Source organism: Mobula birostris, chromosome 6, assembly GCF_030028105.1.
Source record: "Mobula birostris isolate sMobBir1 chromosome 6, sMobBir1.hap1, whole genome shotgun sequence".
Taxonomy (NCBI): domain Eukaryota; kingdom Metazoa; phylum Chordata; class Chondrichthyes; order Myliobatiformes; family Myliobatidae; genus Mobula; species Mobula birostris.
This window is the reverse complement of record NC_092375.1, coordinates 114,326,763-114,348,320: the sequence shown is the minus strand read 5'-3', so window position 1 is coordinate 114,348,320 and position 21,558 is coordinate 114,326,763. Positions and strand designations below refer to the sequence as shown.

The 21,558-nt window shown below is 42.6% G+C and overlaps 1 protein-coding gene across 1 annotated transcript in view; it reads right to left on the bottom strand.

Annotated features, from left to right (window-relative positions):
• The window catches only part of LOC140199277 (ubiquitin carboxyl-terminal hydrolase 37-like), a 95,103-nt gene that overhangs the window by 69,841 nt on the left and 3,704 nt on the right, over positions 1-21,558 (bottom strand). Inside the window, 2 exon segments of the mRNA XM_072261064.1 lie at positions 10,329-10,488; positions 13,588-13,797. Of these exon segments, the coding sequence (XP_072117165.1) occupies positions 10,329-10,488; positions 13,588-13,755 (328 nt within the window). The 5' untranslated portion in view covers positions 13,756-13,797.

The following is a 21,558-nucleotide window of genomic DNA, read 5'->3' as shown; positions in this document are numbered from 1 at the left end:
TTTGTTATGTAATTTATAGTAATTTTACTTCTGCATCTTCTGCTCCTATACCTTATGGTCTTATACTGGAAGAATTGGATCAGCCATGATTGAATGGCAGAGCAGATTCGATGGCCCGAATGGCTTGCTGCTGCTCCTATATCTTATGGTCTTTAAGTCTTTGCCTTGTACTAATGCCACAAAACAAATTTCACTTCATGCAAGGCAGTGCTAATAAATCTGATTCCGATTCCTGTTCCAGAAAAGATGTTATGAAACTACAAGGAGTACAGAAAAGATTTACCAAGATGTGCCTGAACTTGGGAATCTGCATTACAAGGAGCAAGTACATAGACTAGGACTTTATTCCCTGGAACATGGGAAATTGTGGGGTGAACTGATAGGGGTATATAAGATCATAAGGGTATATACACAGGGTGAAAACACCTAGTCTTTTCCCAGGGGGAGGATTGTTTAAAAACAGGACAGTGGCTTGAGACCAGAGGTGAGAGATTTATTCAATAGATTTTCATATTTTTGCACTGTTGCCACAAAATAACCAACTTCATGTCAGCGTATTAAATCTGATTCTGATTTACAAGGGAACACTCATAACCTTGCAGAATGTTTATATAACTGACAAATTGAGTTTAAGAATAAGATGACTTCAGTTGCAAGCTCGGAATCTAAATAGGCTAAGGGTGCAAAAGGGTCAGGGAGTTCAACAACACAAATCATTGAAAGCAGTGATGTAGGTCAACAAGGAGATTTAAAAACAAAAGGCAAAACTGAACTCCAGGTTTTATTTCTGGAGAGTCGGTCAGTAATCAGACTTTAAATAGTGAGAGCCAAATTAAATGTCAAATACCAGAGGGCATAGCTGTGAGAGGGGGTAAGTTTAAAAAGATTAACATAGAACATAGAATAGTACAGCACAGTACAGGCCCTTCGGCCCACTATGTCATGCCGACCCTCAAACCCTGCCTCCCATATAAGCCCCCACCTTAAATTCCTCCATATACCTGTCTAATTAATGAAGACAACACAACATAAGAACAGAATTAAGCCACTTGCCAATCAAGTCTGCTCTGCCATTCCATGATGGCCGACTTATTTTCCCTCTCAACCTATTCTCCCGCTTCTTCCCATGTCCTTTGACACCCTTACTAATCAAGAATCTATTAATCCCTGCTTTAAATATACTCAATGACTTGGCAACTGGCAAGATACCCTATCTCTGTTTTAAAGGTACATCCTTCCATACTGAGGTTGAGCCCTCTTGTCCTAGACTCCCCCCCCCCCGAGCCTCCCTTCTATGCATTGTCAACACATCTCACTGCCTCAGTAAAGCAGCCAGCATAACCAAAGACCCCACCCAACCTGGACATTCTCTCTTCTCCCCTCTGCCATTAGGCAGAAGATACAAAAGCCAAAAAGCACGTATCACCAGGCTCAAGGACAACTTCTACCCCACTGCTGAACAGACTTCTTGTACTATTAGATGGACTTTGGGCCTCACAATCTACCTCATTACGCTCATGCATTTTACCGTTTACTTGCAGTGCACTTTTTTTTGAAGATACTTTATTTTCAAAATTTTCAAACAAAACAATGAAATCAACAAGAACATACCAGCTCAGACATGTGTAAAAATGAAATAAGCAAAAAAAAAGAGACATAACACTAGATGGAGTACAAAGTGCTCAAAAATACTAAACAATAAATCTCAAATGAGGGCTGTGAGAAATCATCCGGGGGGAAATTGCTCATCCATCCCCGGCCTCGTCCAGGTAGGCAAGAAATGGATCCCAGATAGTTGAAAATTTTTTAATTGAATTGGTTCTCAAGAACCTAAGTTTCTCCATCTGTATGACTGAGATCATATCAGCTATCCATCTCCGAAAGGAAGGGGGAGAGGGTGATTTCCATTCCCTCAAGGCAAGTCTTTTGGCAACAATCATCCCCAGCATCATGTATGGCTGTGGGGAAACAAATAGTAGATTGTGAGCAGCCAAAGATGGCGAGACCAGCTTCCAAGGGGAAGGTTCTTTTATAGGCCTTTGAGTACCAGTCGAATATTTTGGACCAAAATCCAGTCAGTAATGGGCAAAACCAAAAGGTGTGTGAAAACGTGGCCTCTGTCCCTTGGCATCTATCACACATTGGCAAGACAGAAGGGTAAATCCTGTGCAATTTAAGTTCAGAGTAGTGGAGACGGTGAACAACTTTAAACTGGATCAGTTGGTGTCTGCTGTTAACAGAGCAAGCCTACATCATAGACAAACACTTGTCCCATGCAGCTTCAGATAATTCGATGCCCAACTCCTCTCTCCAGGTGTCTTTAATCTTCACAGTAGACGCTACAGTGCAATCATCAAACAAACTTAGAAACAAGATGCTTGGAGTCAGGAGGGCTCTTTGAAATATCAAGAAATATATGCTTCCCTGCAAGGATTTCAAAATTACAAATCTTAGATTGAATGTAGTGTCTAATTTGTAAGTAACGAAAAAAGTGCGAACGAGGCAGCTCAAATTTCTCTTTCAGCAGACTAAATGTTGCAAACCGTCCCTCTATGTACAGGTCTTCAATAGAAACTAGACCCTTCTCCCTCCAAGCATGGTAGGTTTTATCTTACCATCGGGATAGAAAGGAGTGATTGAAACAGATTGGTGTTTGTACAGAGGTCTCTGGTAAATTCAGAACACTCCTAATCTGACTTAGAATTCTGACGGAATTTTTTCAAAACAAAATTCAAACTTTTTGAAGTCCCAGGCTTTTCTGAGAACAGCATGGCCAGCAAGGAGGAATTGACAACAGAGTTAGACTCCATACATAGCCACAAGGGAGCCCCAGGGGCTAGGTTATCCAGAGCCCCCTGTTGCCAAAACATCAAAGCCCTAGCACTGACAGCCCAATAATAATGTCTGAATACAGGTAATCCCAGCCCTCCTCAGACTTGGGCTTTTGTAAATGAATTTTCAAAATCCTGTGATTCTTATACTTCCAGATACAAGTCAAAATTATGGAGTCCAATTCTTTAAAGAAGACTGATGTAAGAAAAATGGGGAGATTTTGACAAAGATAGAGAAACCTAGGAAGGGAAACCATTTCAATTGAATTTATACAACCAATCACAGACAGAGGTAGGGTTTTCCAACTTTCTATATTCTGTTTAAGTTTTGAAATAAACTCCGTGAAGTTTAATTTGAATATTAATTTAGGATCTTTGGGGATTGTCAAGCCAAGATAAGTAAAGTGATCTTTAACTACTTTGAACGGGACGTTTTCTAAAAAAACCCCGCGTGTAGACGTTGGAGAGGGGCACAAAGTCACTTTTTGTCCAATTGATTAAGTATCCCGATAGTCTGCCAAAAGAGGTGACTAAATCTAGAAGGGGGACTGACTTCTCTGAGTTTTGTAAGTAGAGTATCACATCGTCGGCGTATAAACTAATAAGTGTTTCAATACCTCCCATTTTCAAACCCAAAATATTTGGGTGACTTCTTATTTTTAGGGTAAGGGGCTCAACCGTGACGGCGAGAGAGGACACTCCTGCTGGACTGAACGGTGTAGGGGAACCAGAGTTGAATTGTCACCATTGGTTATAATAGAACACATTGGGCTGGCGTATATCAGTTTTACCCAGGATATAAATGACTCGCCGAACCCAAACATGTACAGTGACTCAAACATGTAAAGCCACTCAATCTGGTCAAAAGCCTTCTGTGCATCAAGGGATAAAATTGCTGCCCCACTAGCTTTCCCATGATCAGCATACATAGTATTAAGGAGGCATCTGACACTGGAAAAAGAGAACCTACCCGGGATAAATCCTGTCTGATCAGGATGAATGATAGATGACAAATGCTTATTTAGTCATTTAGCCGGCATTTTAGTAATTACCTATCGAAATTCTGGAGTGCAATGGGCCTATAGCTGGCCGGGTCTGTTTCCTCTTTATCTTTCTTTAAAATGAGGGAAATGTTAGCCTTGTACAATGTTCTAGGCAAGGCTTTATCTCTCTTAGAGCAAGTTATCATTCTGAGGAAAAGTGGGGCAAGGATATCACAAAATTTCTTATAAAATTCACAGCCAAATCCATCTGGCCCAGCTGCCTTGCCAGACGGAAATGACTTAATGGCAGAAGTTATTTCTTCCAATGTGAAGTCAGAATCTAGGTCCTCCCTAGCAGCGTCACCAAGTTTCGGCATTACAAGAGAATCAAAGAAGTCATTCAAATCAGACTGAGTGGCATTGCATTTGAAGTGTAGAGTTCACTGTAAAATTCTTTTAAACAGTCATTTATCTCCTTGGAACACACATCAAAGTTGCTGGTGAACACAGCAGGCCAGGCAGCATCTCTAGGAAGAGGTACAGTCGACGTTTCGGGCCGAGACCCTTCGTCAGGACTAACTGAAGGAAGAGCTAGTAAGAGATTTGAAAATGGGAGGGGGAGGGGGAGATCCAAAATGATAGGAGAAGACATGAGGGAGAGGGTTGGAGCCAAGAGCTGGACAGGTGATTGGCAAAAGGGATATGAGAGGATCATGGGACAGGAGGCCCAGGGAGAAGGAAAAGAGGGAGAGGGGAAAACCCAGAGGATGGGCAAGGGGTATAGTCAGAGGGACAGAGGGAGAAAAAGGAGAGAGAGAGAAAGAATGTGTGTATATAATTAAATAACGGATGGGGTACGAGGAGGAGGTGGGGAATTAGCGGAAGTTAGAGAAGTTAATGTTCATGCCATCAGGTTGGAGGCTACCCAGTCAGAATATAAGGTGTTGTTCCTCCAACCTGAGTGTGGCTTCATCTTTACAGTAAAGGAGGCCGTGAATAGACATCATTTATCTCCTTGGGGTTAGTTAACAGGGTACCCACCCTCGATCTAATGCAATGAATTAACCTTAAGGCCTGGGCGCCCCTAAGCTGCCACGCCAGGAGCCCCCCAGGCTTGTCCCCATTTCGAAATGCTTTTGGCTTAATTTTTAAGAGGAGGATATTTATTTGACTACCCAAGATACAATTGTACTCATATTTAAGCCTCATTATTTTATTATAATCTTCAGAGGATTTTGAAGCCTGGTATGTTGCTTTGAGGGTTGGGAGAGTATTCTCAATCTCTAGTAATCATCCTTCTCTCTCCCTCTTAGCAGCGGATTCATATGAAATTATATACCCACGAATTACAACTTTTAATGTCTCCCAGAGTGTGAAATCTGACACCTCACCATTATCGTTAATTTCTATAAAATCTTTTAATCTGGTGGTGATATTTTCTATAAATTTCTTATCAGCGAGTAGGGAGGGGTTAAAACACCAGGAATAGATTCATTTGGAAAGAGAGAGATTTAGGGACATTATCAAGGGGCTATGGTCAGAAATTAATCTATTATGATATTTTGTATTGGTAAACGAAAAATTAAATGACAGTCAACCAAAAAATAGTCTATTCTCCTATAAGATTTGTGAACATGAGAACAATAAGAATAGTCCTTGCTGATAGGATGTTGAACTCACCAGATACCTACTAAATTCCTAGATTTAATCGAATTATTTAGGACCTGCACTGACACGATATTTGAGGGCAGGCGGGAGGACAATCTAATCTAAATATGGATCTAGGTAGCAATTCAAGTCACCGCCGATTATTATACTTGAATTACAGGCGTCCCCCGCTTTTCGAACGTTCGCTTTATGAAACCTCACTGTTATGAAAGACCTACATTAGTTACCTGTTTTCACTAACAGAAGGTGTTTTCACTGTTACGAACAAAGCAGCGCGCGAAAAAAAAGCAGCACGTGCCCTGAGCAGCCGCTCTCCCCGGGAATGGCATTCTCACCGGCATTGCTTAAACACGTGCCTGCGAGCAGCCATTAGCAAGATGAGTTGTAAGGTATCGGAAAAGCCTAAAAGAACTCGTAAGGGTGTTGCACTTAGCGTAAAACTAGACATAATTAAGCATTTCGATCCTGGTGAACGAAGTAAGGACAAAGTGAGTTTGGCTTGTAGAAGTTGATGAAGATGGTGTTGAAGAGGTTATGGCCTCCCATGACCAAGAACTGATAGATGAAGAGCTGATGCAATTGGAAGAGGAAAGGATAACAATCAAAACCGAATGCAGTACCGAATGGACCGAAAGTGAAGCAACTGAGATTTTCGCTGCAATGATAAAGTACGACTTTAATTTTGAAAGGGTACGTAGATTTAGGGCATATTTGCAAGATGGTTTGAGTGCTTACGAAGAACTGTATGATAGAAAAATGTGTGAGGCTAGCAGTCAAGCATACTGGCGTTTTTCAAGCCTTCCACATCAACCACAGCTGACGACGAACCTCGACCTTCGACATCGAGGCAGGCAGTCATAGAAGAAGATGACCTGCCTGCCCTGATCGACGATGAGATGACCCCCGTGTCCCACCACCTCAGTGGTCCCAACCCCCGGGCCGCAGACAGATACTGATTCGCGGAGAAGGCAGCGGTAGCCGGGAGGCACCCAGCACGTCTTTAAGAAAAAAGCCGAAACAAACAAGCTAATTAATTAGGTGCCACCCAGCACGTAAATGTCAGCCCAGATTACAGCCGGTTGCCAATTGTGTCGCCTCTGATCTGGGCCGACATTTACGTGCTGGGTGGCACCTAATTAAGTAGCTTGTTTATTTCGGCCTTTATCTTAAAGATGTGCTGGATGCATACCGGCTACCGCTGTACCCCTGCATGCTTCGTGGATTGGTATCGGTTCGCTGCCCGGAGGGTGGGGGCCACTGCACCACCCCAACCTCCGATGACTCTGCCTAACACATCATCGTCTGTGTGCTCGGCACTGTCCCAATTCCAGTAAGTGATACTACACTGTACATACATTATTTCTACTTTATATAGACTGTGTAGTTTTGTGTGTTACTTGTATGATTTGGCAGCTTCATAGCTTAAAGGTTACTGGAGAGCGCTTGTGTGAGATTTTCTACCGACGGTGCTTGTGTGAGATTTTTGCTACGGAGAACAGTGCAGGCAATCGTAGAGAAGTATTTCTAATTTATATAGGCTGTGTATTTATCATATTATTCCTGCTTTTAGTATATGTTACTGTTATTTTAGGTTTTGTCTGTTATTTGGCATGATTTGGTTGGTTATTTTTGGGTCTGCGAACGCTCACAAATTTTTCCCATATAAATAAATGGTAATTGCTTCTTCACTTTACGACATTCCGGCTCACGAACCGTTTCATAGGAACGCTCTACCTTCGGATGGCGAGGGAAAACTGTACTGGCACCCGGAAGCAAATCAAAAAATTCCTTAAAAAAATTTGGCTCCCCTGTGTTTGGAAGGTTAGTGGAAACAAATTAATGGTGCCAGAGGTCACGATAAACCTGCCAAGAGGATCTGTGGTCATGGAAGTGAGTTGAAATGGAATATTTTTCCTAAAGAGGATAGCCACACCCCGGGCATGAGAAGTAAATGGTGACTGGTAAACCTGCGATATCCAGCTACACCTCAATCTGCGTTGCTCAGTTACTTTAATATGGGTTTCATGTAGAAAAATCACATCTGCTGATAGAGATTTGAGATGTCTAAAAACTTTATCCCTCTTAACAACATGACCAAGGCCCTTAACATTCCATGAGACTATCGTACTATCTTTAACCCCCAGCTGCGTTCTACCGCAAGGCCTCTGCATATGAGAATAAAAAAGATATTATTAGAGTTGAGCACAAACATAGTAAACAATGCAAAATAACTGGCAGCCTCATAAGAACACAACATACACAAAAAACATGTTTGAGCCATAAACAAGAACAACACACACCCTAACCCACCCCGCTTCGTGTCCCCTAAACCAGACACATAATTCCTCATTTCCATCCCAAAAGGAGCTGCTGGGCAGGTAACTAACATTACACAATTATCACAAACCCCCCTCTCTGAGAAAATTTATAACACAAACTGTATAATGCCATTAAACAAATGCTATTAGGGCTGGGGAGAGTTATCCAATGTCTGCACCTGAAGCTGGACATTCATGACACCAACTCAAATTTAGCCATTATAACAACAGACATATTTAGAACATACTCTGCAATTAAATCCCAGTGCAGCATACAGCATTGTAAAACTACATCTAACAAACAGGTCCCTCCCCTTATCCCAACATGCAAACCGGCACAAGTATAAGGTGAATAAACAAGTGTCAATATAACTACTCCCTATTGCGTGCGTTATTCCTTTTCAAGAATTCGTGCTGCTTCCATTGGGTAGTTGTATACTATAGGCGCTCTTCCATCTTGATGATAAATATAGAGCCTAGCTGGATACCGCAGGGTGTGCTTGATTCCTCCATCACACAGAGATTGCAGTACATTATGAAAGGCACGACGCTGAGGCATCACCTCATTAGTATAGCCTGGGAAGATCAAGACCTTGTTTCCCTTGTACTCCATGGGTTGTAGTCTGCTGCGGTGCAGGATCAGCTCTTTTACTTGAAAGTGATGGATACATGCCAAAATAGTGCGTGGCTTAGCGCCGGCAGCCGGCTTTGACTGGATACGGGATACGCTCTTCCTCGAACAACTTGGGAATCAGTCTGGAAATAAATTCAGTAGGCTTACCATCCTCCTCGCCCTCTTGTATCCCTACAATCTTAATGTCATGTCTCTGGGAACAAGCCTCTAAGTCATGCACTTTAGCTTGGAGCTGGCTATTTTGTCTCATTTGCTCTGAATACTTAGCTTCAAGCTCTTGCACGCGTGCTTCAAAGTCGCTAGTGGTTAGTTCTTGATTAGCCACATGGGCTTGTAAGTCAGCCTGTGAGGCCACAAGCGTCTGAAACTTGGTCTCAAAAACACCAAAGCGGTCGTTCATGCTGCGCAGAACTGACTCAGGAATCTCCTGACCTAATTCCTTGCACATGGCGTAAGTTTTATCCGGCGGTATCTCAGACATGGAGAAGTTATTTACAGACCCGTTGTTAGCACTAACTTCGGTAGTTTGGCAGTCGGCAGTCTTGGCTTTATTTGCTTTCGGCATTGTCAAACTTTTCCAGACCCTTAGTTTAGACATACACTGTTGGCCTATGAATGAATAAAACATGGTATAATAGTAATTTTATCGAGGCCTCAGAGAGGAGCACTGACCAAACACATCTAATCCACACGTATGTGCACTGGCGCCCGTCTTGCCGTGCACTTTTAAGGAGCACTTTGTTCTGCATTGTTACTGTTTTACCTCATTCTGTCTTAGTGCCCTGTGTGATGATCAATCTGTACGACCAATATGCAAGGCAAGCTTTTCATTGTATCTTGGTACATAGGACAATAATAAACCAATACCAAATCAAATCCTAACAATTAATGCATGCTGTAGCAGTATCAAGTTAAACACAGAGTTCGAAGATTTTTCACCCCAGTGATATGCTGAACTCGCTTGTATAGTATTAGAGGTGAATAGAAACATAGAAAATAGGTGCAGGAGTAGGCCATTCGGCCCTTCGAGCCTGCACCGCCATTCAGTATGATCATGGCTGATCATCCAACTCAGAACCCTGTACCAGCCTTCCCCCCATACCCCCTGATTCCTTTAGCCACAAGGGCCATATCTAACTCCCTTGGGCACATGACAGGCACACCCTTCCCTACCATCTACAGAATAGCATAAAGGTTTTTAAGGAAAGTGGATCCAACTTGAAAAGGAAATAGAGGATTCCGATTCTGAAATGTTTATCTGAAACATCGAAATATGCAGTGAAATACATTTACATTAACAACCAACATAGCCAAGGGTGTGCTGGGGGCAGCCCGCAAGTGTCGCCAACACAGCATGACCACAATGTTACAACGTTCAGCAAAACAACACAAGCATCAACAGCAGCAAAACAAATCCTTTTCCCATTGCTACCTCCCACTCCCCCCCCACACACACACTTTTAACCCTCTGGACAGGCTGCCTTTGGGCCTCAAGTTCATAATAAAACAATAATAATAACTTATTTATAAAGCAGTTTTCATACAAAGTGCTTTATAATGGGATAAAGTGCAAACAAAAAATATAAGACTAAAAAGATGTTAGTTAAAAGGTTAAATACTGTAAATAGGTTTTGAGCTAGTGTTTAAAAGTGTCAACTGAGTCTGTATCCCTTAGTTTTAGGAATTGTATTTCACAGATTAGGAGGATAGTTTTGAGAGAAATTGTTTAAATTTAAGACCAGTGGAAGAAGACCTGGAGCTCGAGCAGGATTATAAAATGGCCTTGTCCCAGACCCGCAGACCTCCAGGCTCTGGATACGTTGATGGTACCTGGCTGACAGCAATCCCAATGAGCACCAAGTGATAAATTTTCCATGCTGAATGTGGTACTCACCGCCAGAGCTGAGCTCCTCCAGGTATTCTTTCAGGAGCAGAGCATCAGTGCTCAGAGCCTTGTCGATAATCAAGCTGCTCTTGTCTTGCAACGTCACCAGCAGCCGGCTGTGCTGCTTCAGCGAGGGGCTGATCTGCACCACCTTCACATTTTGGCTGAGCTAGTCATACAAAAGGGGGCAGAGAAAGAGCCTGGTATCAGAGACTGTTATTCACTCTAGCAAACAGGACAAATGCTACATGTACCCTTCACCTCCTCCTTCAACACAATTTAGTTCTTTTAGATGAGGTGACACTTCACCCGTAACCCTGTGGGGTCATTTACTATATTTGGTACTGCCTCCTCTATATCAGTGATACCCGATGCAGAACTGCTTCATCGTGCACTTTCGCTCTGTCTGCCATTTGTGGGGGATGGAGCAAAGGTGCACGAAGGTCAATTTGACTTCGCATTCTGACATGTTGGTCCACGATGACACCACATTCAGGTTGGAGGGATAATACTTCATATTCTGTGTGGGTAGCCTCCAACCTGATGTCACGAACATCACTTCTCCAACTTACGGTAATTTCTCCCTTCTTGCTTTTTCCATTCCCTGTTCTGGTTATCCTCTCACTTCTTCTCTTCTCCATGCCCGTCCTCCTTCTCTTTCTCCCATAGTCCACTGCACTCTCCTATCAAATCCCTTCTTCTTCAGCCTTTTACCTTTCTCTTCCACCTGGTTTCACCTCTCACCTACCAGCTTCCCCACCCCCTGTCTGGATTCTGTCCCCTTCCTTTCCAGTCCTGATGAAGGGTCTTGGACCAAAATGTCGACTGTTCATTCATTTCCACAGAAGTTGCCCGACCTGCTGAGTTCCTCCAGCAGTTTGGGTGTATTACTACTGGACAGGTTTAGTGCAAGAGTCTGGATCCACTAGTCCACTCAAGTGGGTCAAAAAGTAAAGTTTGGAAAAAGTAATCCAATGCATTCAAATGCACAACTTTGCAAAACTTAGTGTTTTGTCGTTTTTAAAAAAAAAATGAATAACCCTTTGAACTTAGGAAATAAGAGCAAAATAAATTAAGTCAATTCACTACTTACAATGTTTGCTAAAAGCTGACTTGATTGATCTCACGGTAATGGCGGGTGCAGAAGAGGGTTAGCAGGCTGATGGCTTGGTAGTGTAGCAATTAGTGCAACACTTTATAGTGTCAGCAGTCGGGGTTCATTTCCCACTGCTTTCTATAAGCAGTTTGTACATTTTCTTCATGACCACATGGGCTTCCTCCAGATTCTCCGGTCTCCTCCCACTTTCTCAAGATGTACAGATTAGGATTAGCAAATTGTGGGCATGCTATGTTGGTTCCAGAAGCGTGGTAACATTTACTGGCTACCTCCAGCACAATCCTCGGACTGTGCCGGTCGTTGTTGCAAAATCACACTTTCACTGTTACCTTTCTATGGACATGTGGCAAATAAAGCTAATCTTAAATCTTAAAATCATAGAGGGCATGTTCTATAAAGAGACATTGGACAAACGTGGGTTGTTGCCTCTGGAGTGGTGGAGATCTGGTAGGTTATAAGATTGTGAGAGACATGGATAAAGCAGCTAGCCAGTATTCTTTCCCCATGATCAAAACATCAAAAACTAGAGAGTATACACTTAAGGTGAGATGGGGAAAATTCTAAAGATTTGTAGGACAAGCTTTGTTTTCTGCAGCGAGTGGTTGGTGTCTACAAGGCACTGACCAGGGTGCTAGTGGAGGAAAGTACAATAGAGGCGTGCAAAAGGCCCTCGTAGATAATCGACACACGATTGTGCAGAGAGTGGACGGATTTGGACCGTATGTCTGCAGAAAGAATCTGTTCCGTATTTAATTACTAGTTTATTTAGTTCAGCACAACGCTGCAGGTCTAAAGGCCTGATTCTATTATACACTGTTCTATGTACCATAGTGATAAACATTACAGCATAGAAGCATCCCCTTTGCCCCATCTAGTCCGTGCTGAGCTATTATTCTGCCTACTTCAATCAATCTGTACCTGGACCATACCTCTCCCATCCACGTACTATACAAATTTCTCTTAAATGTTGAAATTGAACCCGCATTCAACACTTTAACTGACAGCTCGTTCCACACTCCCACCATCATGTGAATTAAATTATCCCTCATGTTCCCCTGAAGCATTTCACCTTTCACCCTTAACCTTATCTATGGGTATTTGCTCTATTTCTCCTTTTAGGACAATTAAGACTGCTGTCCCACATAATAACATAACTTAAAGGAAGGCCACATGAGGCTTCCACTCTGATCATCAGAGTTATAGAGTCATAAAACACTACAGCATAGAAACAGACACTTCATCTCATCTAGTCTGTGCCAAACTATTTATCTGCCTAGTCTCATCGACCTGGCCCCAGACCACCGCTTTCCATACTCCTTCCATCCTCATACCTACCCAAATTTTTCTTAAATGTTGAAATCAAACCCACATCAGGAAGCGCTCAGCACAGATGGTGCTCGGTGTCAGAGGCTCGAAGTTTTCAGATGGACTCAGAGTCGGCTGCGGTCGGGTGCTTCAAATGCATCGGCAAGTTTGCGGCGCTTGGAGTTCATGGCAGGGAGAGTTTCTCCCTTCTACCATCTGCATGAGATGATGAGGCTATCGGGACTTGAGACTTTTTATAAACATGCCCATGGTCTGCTCTTTATCAAATTATGGTATTGCTTTGCGCTGTTCTAACTGTAAGTTATAATTATGTGGTTTTGTCAGTTTTAGTTTTGGTTTATCCTGTGTTTTTGTGATATCTTTCTGGAGGAACACTGTATAATTTTTTAATGCATGCATTTCTAAATGACAATAAACGAGGACTGAGTGTCCTCATAATCTAATCTAACATCCCCCACTTCTGCTACAAGAACACATACACTGAATCGTATCAGATCGCTGGTGAGATTGTGCTTGCCTGTGAGCGTGCACGTGTTTGACAACTGATTGCACAGTGAATCCATTGGGCCTCCCACACATGGAAGACTCTCTTTCTATGCAGATTTTTTAGAGCGCATGTTTTCATCTCAGTGGGTCCGATTCGTAGCTCCTGTATTGTACATTGCCCGGCATGTAACATGGCCAACATGACTCATACATTTAATCATACTACTCCAACATCATTCTTGCTTCGCGGATACATAACCGATACCAATCAATAACAGACAGAAGTTTAAATAACTCAAATTATGCTCCAAATCTTCGCTTATTTTGGCGCAACGGTACCTGGAATGTTTTAGCAGGGCCTCCAGACTTGAAGATCACGACCAGAGAAGATTTATTGTCCTTCTCGACGATTTCAAAGCTACCCTCTCTCCATTTTGTGGTGCCAGTCTGGATGCTGTGGATACGGATCTGGCCATACACTTTCATTAGTGCCATTTGTGCAAACATTTAAATCAGGCTTGCAAGCAGCCGTCAACTCCACCAACAAACCTGCAAGAGAGATTATTTATAAACGGATTAGGTCCCTTGCAGAAATTAAATCTCATGTAAAACTACCAAAGATACATCCTGTGACCAAGGCCAACCAAACTCATGTTTTAAGTCAAAAGCAAAAAAATTGCAAATGATGAGAGTCACGTGAGGCAGCATCCATAGGGAGAGAAACAAGGGTTAAAGTCTCAGATTGATGACCCTGCATCAGGACCAGAATAATCACTGACATAGAATGAAGGACCTTACACAGAACAATACAGGCTCTTCAGCCCACAAACCTACCCTGAGATCAATCTAACCCCTCCCTCCCACTTAACCCTCCATTTTTCTATCATCCATGCGCCATCTAAGAGTTTCTTAAATGTCCGAATGTATTTGCCTCTACCACTACCTCTGGTAGGTTGTTCCATGCACCCACCACTGTGTGAAAAATCTGCCTCCGACATCCCCCCTATACTTTCCTCCAGTCACTTTAAAATGACATTAACTTCATTGTTTTGCAACAGGTGTACAACACAAAGACATAAAATTACAATAAAGATTGCCAAAAAGAAGAAATAATGAGGTAGGGTTCATGGACTATTTAGAAATGTGAAGATTTTTTTTTTGTTTAGAGATACAGCACCGAACAGGCCCTTTGGCCCAACGAGCTGCACTACCCAGAACACACCTATTTAACCCTAGCCTAATCACAGGACAATTTACAATGACCAATTAACCTGTACGTCTTTGGAATGTGGAAAGAAACGAGAACCTGGAGGAAACCCACCCAGTCACAGGCATTGTAAAGCATTGTAAAGCTAAGGGCTACACTGCTGCGCCGCCCCACATCTGATTGTTCTTAAATCGTTGTATGTTGGTCTCCAGAATATTGAACAGGAAATGTTAACTAGAGTTTTGAGTATCTGCAGCATTTTGTGTTTATTTCATGTTTTTAAGTTCCTGAGGGAAAGTGAAACACTGCTCCCATTTCTTATTCTCCCCAAAGTGAGCCATGACACGTCCTATCCTGTGCCCATAAGAGATGCATTCCACCATTTCCCAGTTGACAAAGTTACTTTAAACATAGTTTTTAATTAGCAACAAGGCTGAGTGATAAGCTATGTTACAGAAGTTTAATGTCTTCTAAAAAGGCCAAAATAAGAATTAGTTTACCCTTAGAGCTCCTGTGCAGAGTTGTGCTTCATCTGAAGAGATTCTTACTCAAAAATCAAAGTAAAATTTATTATCAAAGTATGAATAAAGTTTAGATTAGGCTTCTTTAAAAAAAACATGTACATTGTAGCATCAAATCGTACAGTGAAATGTGCTGCTCGCATCAACAATGTGCTGGGGGCGGTTCTCAAGTGTCACTACACTTCTGGCTCCAAGGAGCATGTCCACAATTTTCTAATCTTAACCTTCGGAATACGAGAGGAAACTGAAGCACCTGGGGGAAACCCATGCAGTCACGGGGAGAACGTGAAACCTCCTTACAGACAGTAGCAGGAATTGAGTCCTAATCATACAGCTGGATCACTGTAAATCAACATGCTAACCACTAGGCTGCCTCATATTCTACCATGAGATTAATCGTCTTGCAGACAATTACATGTAAATAAAATACAGTAGAATTTACTAAAGAACTGTACAAAAATAAAACTGACAAAACCTATGTGGGGGGTAAAAAAGAGAACAAATTGCAAAAAAAATACTGAGAACATGAGCTGTAGAGTCCTTGAAAGTGAGTCTGTAGATCGTGGAATGAAATCATTGTTGAGGTGAGTGAAGTTATCCACAATGGTTCAGAAGCCTAATGGTTGTTCCTGAACCTGGTAGTGTGGAATCTAAAGCTCCTGTGCTCATTTGGCCCTGTGGTCCGTTGGTCCACTCCTAGATTTTAAGAGTAATTTAGCAGGTCAGACAGCATCATGGTCTAGGCCTGAAATGTTGACTGTTTTAATTTGTGAGCTTCAGATGGCCAAGGAATTTCACTGCACCATGGCGCATCTGACAAACGAATCCAAATCTCCCTTTCTCTCACTTCCACTCCAACGCTGGTGTCACCTAAATTACTTAGAGATGTAGAGTACAACAGCACAGAAACAGGCCCTTCAGCCCATCTATTCCATGCTGAACTGTTATCCTCCCTCGACATATCAGCCCAAAACCCTTCATCAGGACTGGAAAAGAAGGAGGAAGATACCACAATAATGTGGGGCAAGGGAAAGGAGTACTAACTGCCAGGTGGGTGGGGGAGGGGTTACAGAGTAAGAACCTGGGAGGTAATAAGGGAATCTGATGGGAGAGGAGAATGGACTGTGGGAGAAAGGAAAGGGGGAGGGGCACCAGGTGAAGGAGATAGGCAGGTGAGGAGAAGAGGCAAGAGGCCAGAGTGGGGAATAGAGGAAGAGGAAAGGGGAATGGTGAAAAATTGCTGGAAGTTGGAGGCAGGAGGAATATGAGATATTGCTCCTCCAATCTGAGACTGGACTCATAGTGGAAGAGGAGACCACGACCAACATGTTGGTACAGGAATGGGAATAGGAATTAAAATGTTTGCCCACTGGGAAATTTCACTTTTTGCCGATGGAGCGGAGGTGCTCAACAAAATGGTCCCCCAAAGATCTTTGGATCTCAGCCAGTAGAAGAGGCCAGATCTGGAGTACCAGGTGCAGTGGATGATCCCAACAGATTTGCAGATGAAGTCTTTCCTCACCTGGAAGGACTGTTTGGGCCCTAAATGGAGTTGAGGACAGAGAATGGGCAAGTGTAGCACTCTGCCACTTGCAGGGATAAGTGGGACGGGCTGAATGGACAAGGGAATCACAGAGGGAACGACCTCTGTGGAAAGTGGAGAGTGGGGGGGGGGGGGGAGAATACAGACAAGTATAAATAAAAGAGAAGAAATATAGCACAGCAAAGATGAGCGGGAAGTCAGAGGATTGGGAAACTTTTAAAGAGCAACAGAAGATAACTAAAAAGGCAATACAGGGAGAAAAGATGAGGTACAAAGGTAAGCTAGCCAAGAATATAAAGGAGGCTACTAAAAGCTTCTTTAAGTATGTGAAGAGGAAAAAAATTATTCAAGACCAAAGTTGGGCCCTTGAAGACAGAAATGGGTGAATTCATTATGGGGAACAAAGAAACGGCAGATGAGTTGAACAGGTACTTTGGATCTGTCTTCACTAGGGAAAACACAAACAATCTCCCAGATGTAACAGTGGCCAGAGGACCTAGAGTAACGGAGGAACTGAAGAAAATTCACATTAGGCAGAAAATGGTGTTGGATAGACTGACGGGACTGAAGGCTGATAAATCCCCAGGCCTGATGGTCTGCACCCCAGGGTACTTAAGGAGGTGGCTCTAGAAATCGTGGATGCATTGGTAATCATTTTCCAATGTTCTATAGATTCAGGATCAGTTCCTGTGGATTGGAGGGCAACTAATGTTATCCTACTTTTTAAGAAAGGAGGGAGAGAGAAAACGGGGAATTATAGACCAGTTAGTCTGACATCAGTGGTGGGGAAGACGCTGGAGTCAATTATAAAAGATGAAATAGCGGCACATTTGGATAGCAGTAACAGGATCATTCCAAGTCAGCATGGATTTATGAAGGGGAAATCAGGCTTGACTAATCCTCTGGAATTTTTTTGAGGATGTAACTATGAAAATGGACAAGGGACAGCTAGTGGATGCAGTGTACCTGGACTTTCAGAAAGCCTTTGATAAGGTCCCACATAGGAGATTAGTGGGCAAAATTGGTGTGCATGGTATTGAGGGTAGGGTACTAACATAGACAGAAAATTGGTTGGCAGACAGGAAACAAAGAGTAAGGATTAACGGGTCCTTTTCAGAATGGCAGGCAGTGACTAGTGAGCTACCGCAAGGCTCGGTACTGGGAGCGCAGCTATTTACAATATACATTAATGATTTAGATGAAGGGATTAAAAGTAACATTAGCAAATTTGCAGATGACACAAAGCTGGGTGGCAGTGTGAAATGTGAGAAGGATGTTATGACAATGCAGGGTGACTTGGACAGGTTGGGTGGGTGGACAGATGCAGTTTAATGTGGATAAATGTGAGGTTATCCACTTTGGTGGCAAGAACAGGAAGGCAGATTACTATCTGAATGGTGTCAAGTTAGGAAAAGGGGAAGTACAATGAGAACTAGGTGTCTTTATCCATCAGTCACTGAAAGTAAGCATGCAGGTACAGCAGGCAGTGAAGAAAGCTAATGGCACGTTGGCCTTCATAACAAGGGGAGTTGAGTATAGGAGTAAAGAGGTCCTTCTGCAGTTGTACAGGGCCCTGGTGAGACCACACCTGGAGTATTGTGTGCAGTTTTGGTCTCCAAATTTGAAGGAGGACATTTTTGCTATTGAGGGAGTGCAGCGTAGGTTCACGAGGTTAATTCCCGGGATGTCAGGACTGACTGAAAGATTGGCGTGACTGGGCTTGTATACACTGGAATTTAGAAGCATGAGAGGGGATCTGATTGAAACATATAAGATTATTAAGGGATTGGACATGCTAGAGGCAGGAAACATGTTCCCGATGTTGGGGGTGTCCAGAACCAGAGGCCACAGTTTAAGAACAAGGGGTAGGCTATTTAGAACGGAGTTGAGGAAAAACTTTTTCACCCAGAGAGCTGTGGATCTGTGGAATGCTCCGCCTCAGAAGGCAGTAGAAGCCAATTCTCTGGATGCTTTCAAGAAAGAGTTAGATGGAGCTCTTAAAGGTAGTGGAGTCAAGGGATATGGGGAGAAGGCAGGAACACGGTACTGATTGTGGATGATCAGCCATGATCACAGTAAATGGCGGTGCAAGATCCAAGTTGTGGGTACCTTTACAACAGTGAAGAACCTCATAATCATTCCGGATGTGTAATTTTGGAATTTTAGGTCAGCGTCCCTGGGCTTTGATATCTGCCCTCTCATCAACTGACATGATAGGCCAAGTCATTGAGTTACATTGATCGTTGACTAGTCAGGGTGTCAAAGGTTATGCAAAGAAGGTAGGAGAACGGGATTGAGGGGGATAGTAAATCAGCCATGATCGAATGGAGTAGACTCAATGGGCTGAATGGCCTGATTCTGCTCCTACTGTAGGAGGTCCTATGATAGAAATCATGGACTACAAACATGGAGAGCTATGCACGAGGGAAAGGTTAGATTGATTTTGGAGTAGGCTAGGTTTAAAAAGTCAACACAACATCATGGGTTGAAGGGTGTGTATGTGCTGCAGTGTTCTATATTCCATGACAAATGTTTAAAATTCTATAATTCCAGGATCTCCCAATGATGCACTAAAAGACAAGAGCTACCATTGGGAAGGAGGTACAGTAGCTTTCGGACCCACATCACCAGGCTCAGGAACAGTAAATACTTTTCAACCATCAAGGTCCTGAACTAGCATGGATAGCTTCACTCACCTCACTGCTGAACTAAATCCACAACCTCTGGACTCACTTTCAAGGACTCTACAACACATGTTGTCCATTTTTATAAACTTACTTATTTGTATTTGCACAGTTTGTCTTTTTCTGCACATTGGTTGTCAGTCTTTATACGCAGTTTTTCATTGATTCTATTGTGAATGCCCACAAGAAATTGAATCTCAAGGTAGTATATGGTGACAAATACGTACTTTGGTAATTAATTTACTTTGAACTTTGAGTGAAAATTTGCAAGTTGCCAGGACCAGCAGCTGAGCTGTCAGGGACACTGGTAGCTTATGAGAGGCTAAAATCAGAAAATGATTCAAAGAACTGTGACTATGGTGATAGCCAGGGAATTAGGATTCATTAAAAGAACAAAGGCATCATTGGAAATATAATAAGACCCGAAGGACCACAATACTCCAGAGATGCATTGCTCACACACAGCACGAGCTTCGAAAACACAAATTACTCGCGGGGGAATTATCAGCAATACACTACATGGGAGTCAGCTTACGTTAAAGAATAAACACATGTCTCAAATCACATGATTATAGGAAAAGAATCAGGTTTACTATCAATCACATACATCATGAAATTTGTTGTTTTGCAGCAATACACAAGTTATAGTGAAGAATAAATTAGTTAAAAAAAAAAGCAAAAATTGAGGATAGTGCTCATGGACTGTTCAGAAATCTGATGGCAAGGAGAGAATGAAGCTGTTCCTAAAATACTGAGTGTGGATTCTCAAGCTCCTGTACCTCCTCTCTGATAATAGTAATGAGAAGAGGGCATCTCGTGGGTGGTAGCCCTTAACAGGGGTTGTAATATTTTTGAGGCATCGCCATTTCAAGGTGTGCTTGACGCTGGGGAGGCCAGTGTCCATGATGGAGCTGGCGGAGTTTACAACCCTCTTAACCTCTTCCGATCCTGTACATTGGCATCTCCGTATCAAACAGTGATGCAATCAGTTAGGAAAAGGCCAGGAAAATGAACTTAACCAGAGCTGGTCAGTGACTTTATCTCCAAAAACAATACAACACAAGCTTCTTCCCAATTCCACTCTGCACAGCCACCATATCACGAAACTCAAGTATGACAGACAGCATATTGGAGTTGAACACCCACATTCACGCTCTCTCTCACACACATACACAATGTTCTACTCATGTAATTCACAATTACTTTCAGCTGCATAGTGCATAATCTCCCAGATCAGTCACTGCACAAATGGTCAACAATTTATACTTGTTTCTTTATGCATTTGTTCAATTTGTCAGTTATTGTGTGGAATTTTTCACTGATTCTATCGTACTTCTTTTCTCCTGTAAGTGCCTTCAACAAAATGAATTTCAGGGTGGTATTTGGTCACATGTACATACTTTGATAATAAATGTACTTTGAACTTTTCAACTTTGACATTGAATGGTGGGGTCTGTTCCAACTTCAGGGAAAAAAAATTAGAGAGCTGTTATAATATTGCTACTGGGTCTTGCTAAATTCAAAATTCACTGTCACATTTCCTACACTAAAAAAAGCATTCTTAAAAATTACATCATTGCCTTTAGAGTTTTGCAAACATCAGGAATGATGCAAAACTTTCAGTCATTCTTCACCACAAAGTTTTCCTCTTTTTTTCACGTCGTTTGGATTGCATGCATTCCATAAGACCACAAGGCACTGGAGCAGAATTAGGCCATTTGGCCCATCAAGTCTGTTCCCCATTCGATCACAGCTGAATTATTAACCCTCTCAACCCCATTCTCCTGCCTTTTCTCCATAACCTTTGACATTCTTACTAATCAAAAACCTATCAACTCCCGCTTTAAACATGCCCAATGACTTGGCCTCCACAGCTGTTTGTGGCAATAAATTCCTCAGATTCACCATCCTTGGGCTAAAGTAATTCCTCCTCATCTCTGTTCTAAAGGGACGTCTCTATTCTGGGGCTGCGCCTCTGGTCCGAGACTCTCCCACTATTGGAAACATCCTCTCCATGATTATTTCTATTTGTCTTATGTTCATCAAAACGCGAAGGGAAATGGATTGTTTTCATCAACGACTAATGCAATCCAAGGTCCTTCTGGGGACAGACACAGATATATCCATGCTTCTGGCACCAGCACTGCATGCCTACAATGTTCATTAGGTATTCTTACACGAGAAGCAGGTACTGACCAGTACCAGGTGTGGGGAATGTGGGAAATCGCAGTAAATGCACAAACATAAAAATATGCCCAAACAGTATCACTGTCCACAGACAAGACACATCAAAATTGCTGAAGGGTCTCGGCCTGAAACGTCGACTGTACCTCTTCCTAGAGATGCTGCCTGGCC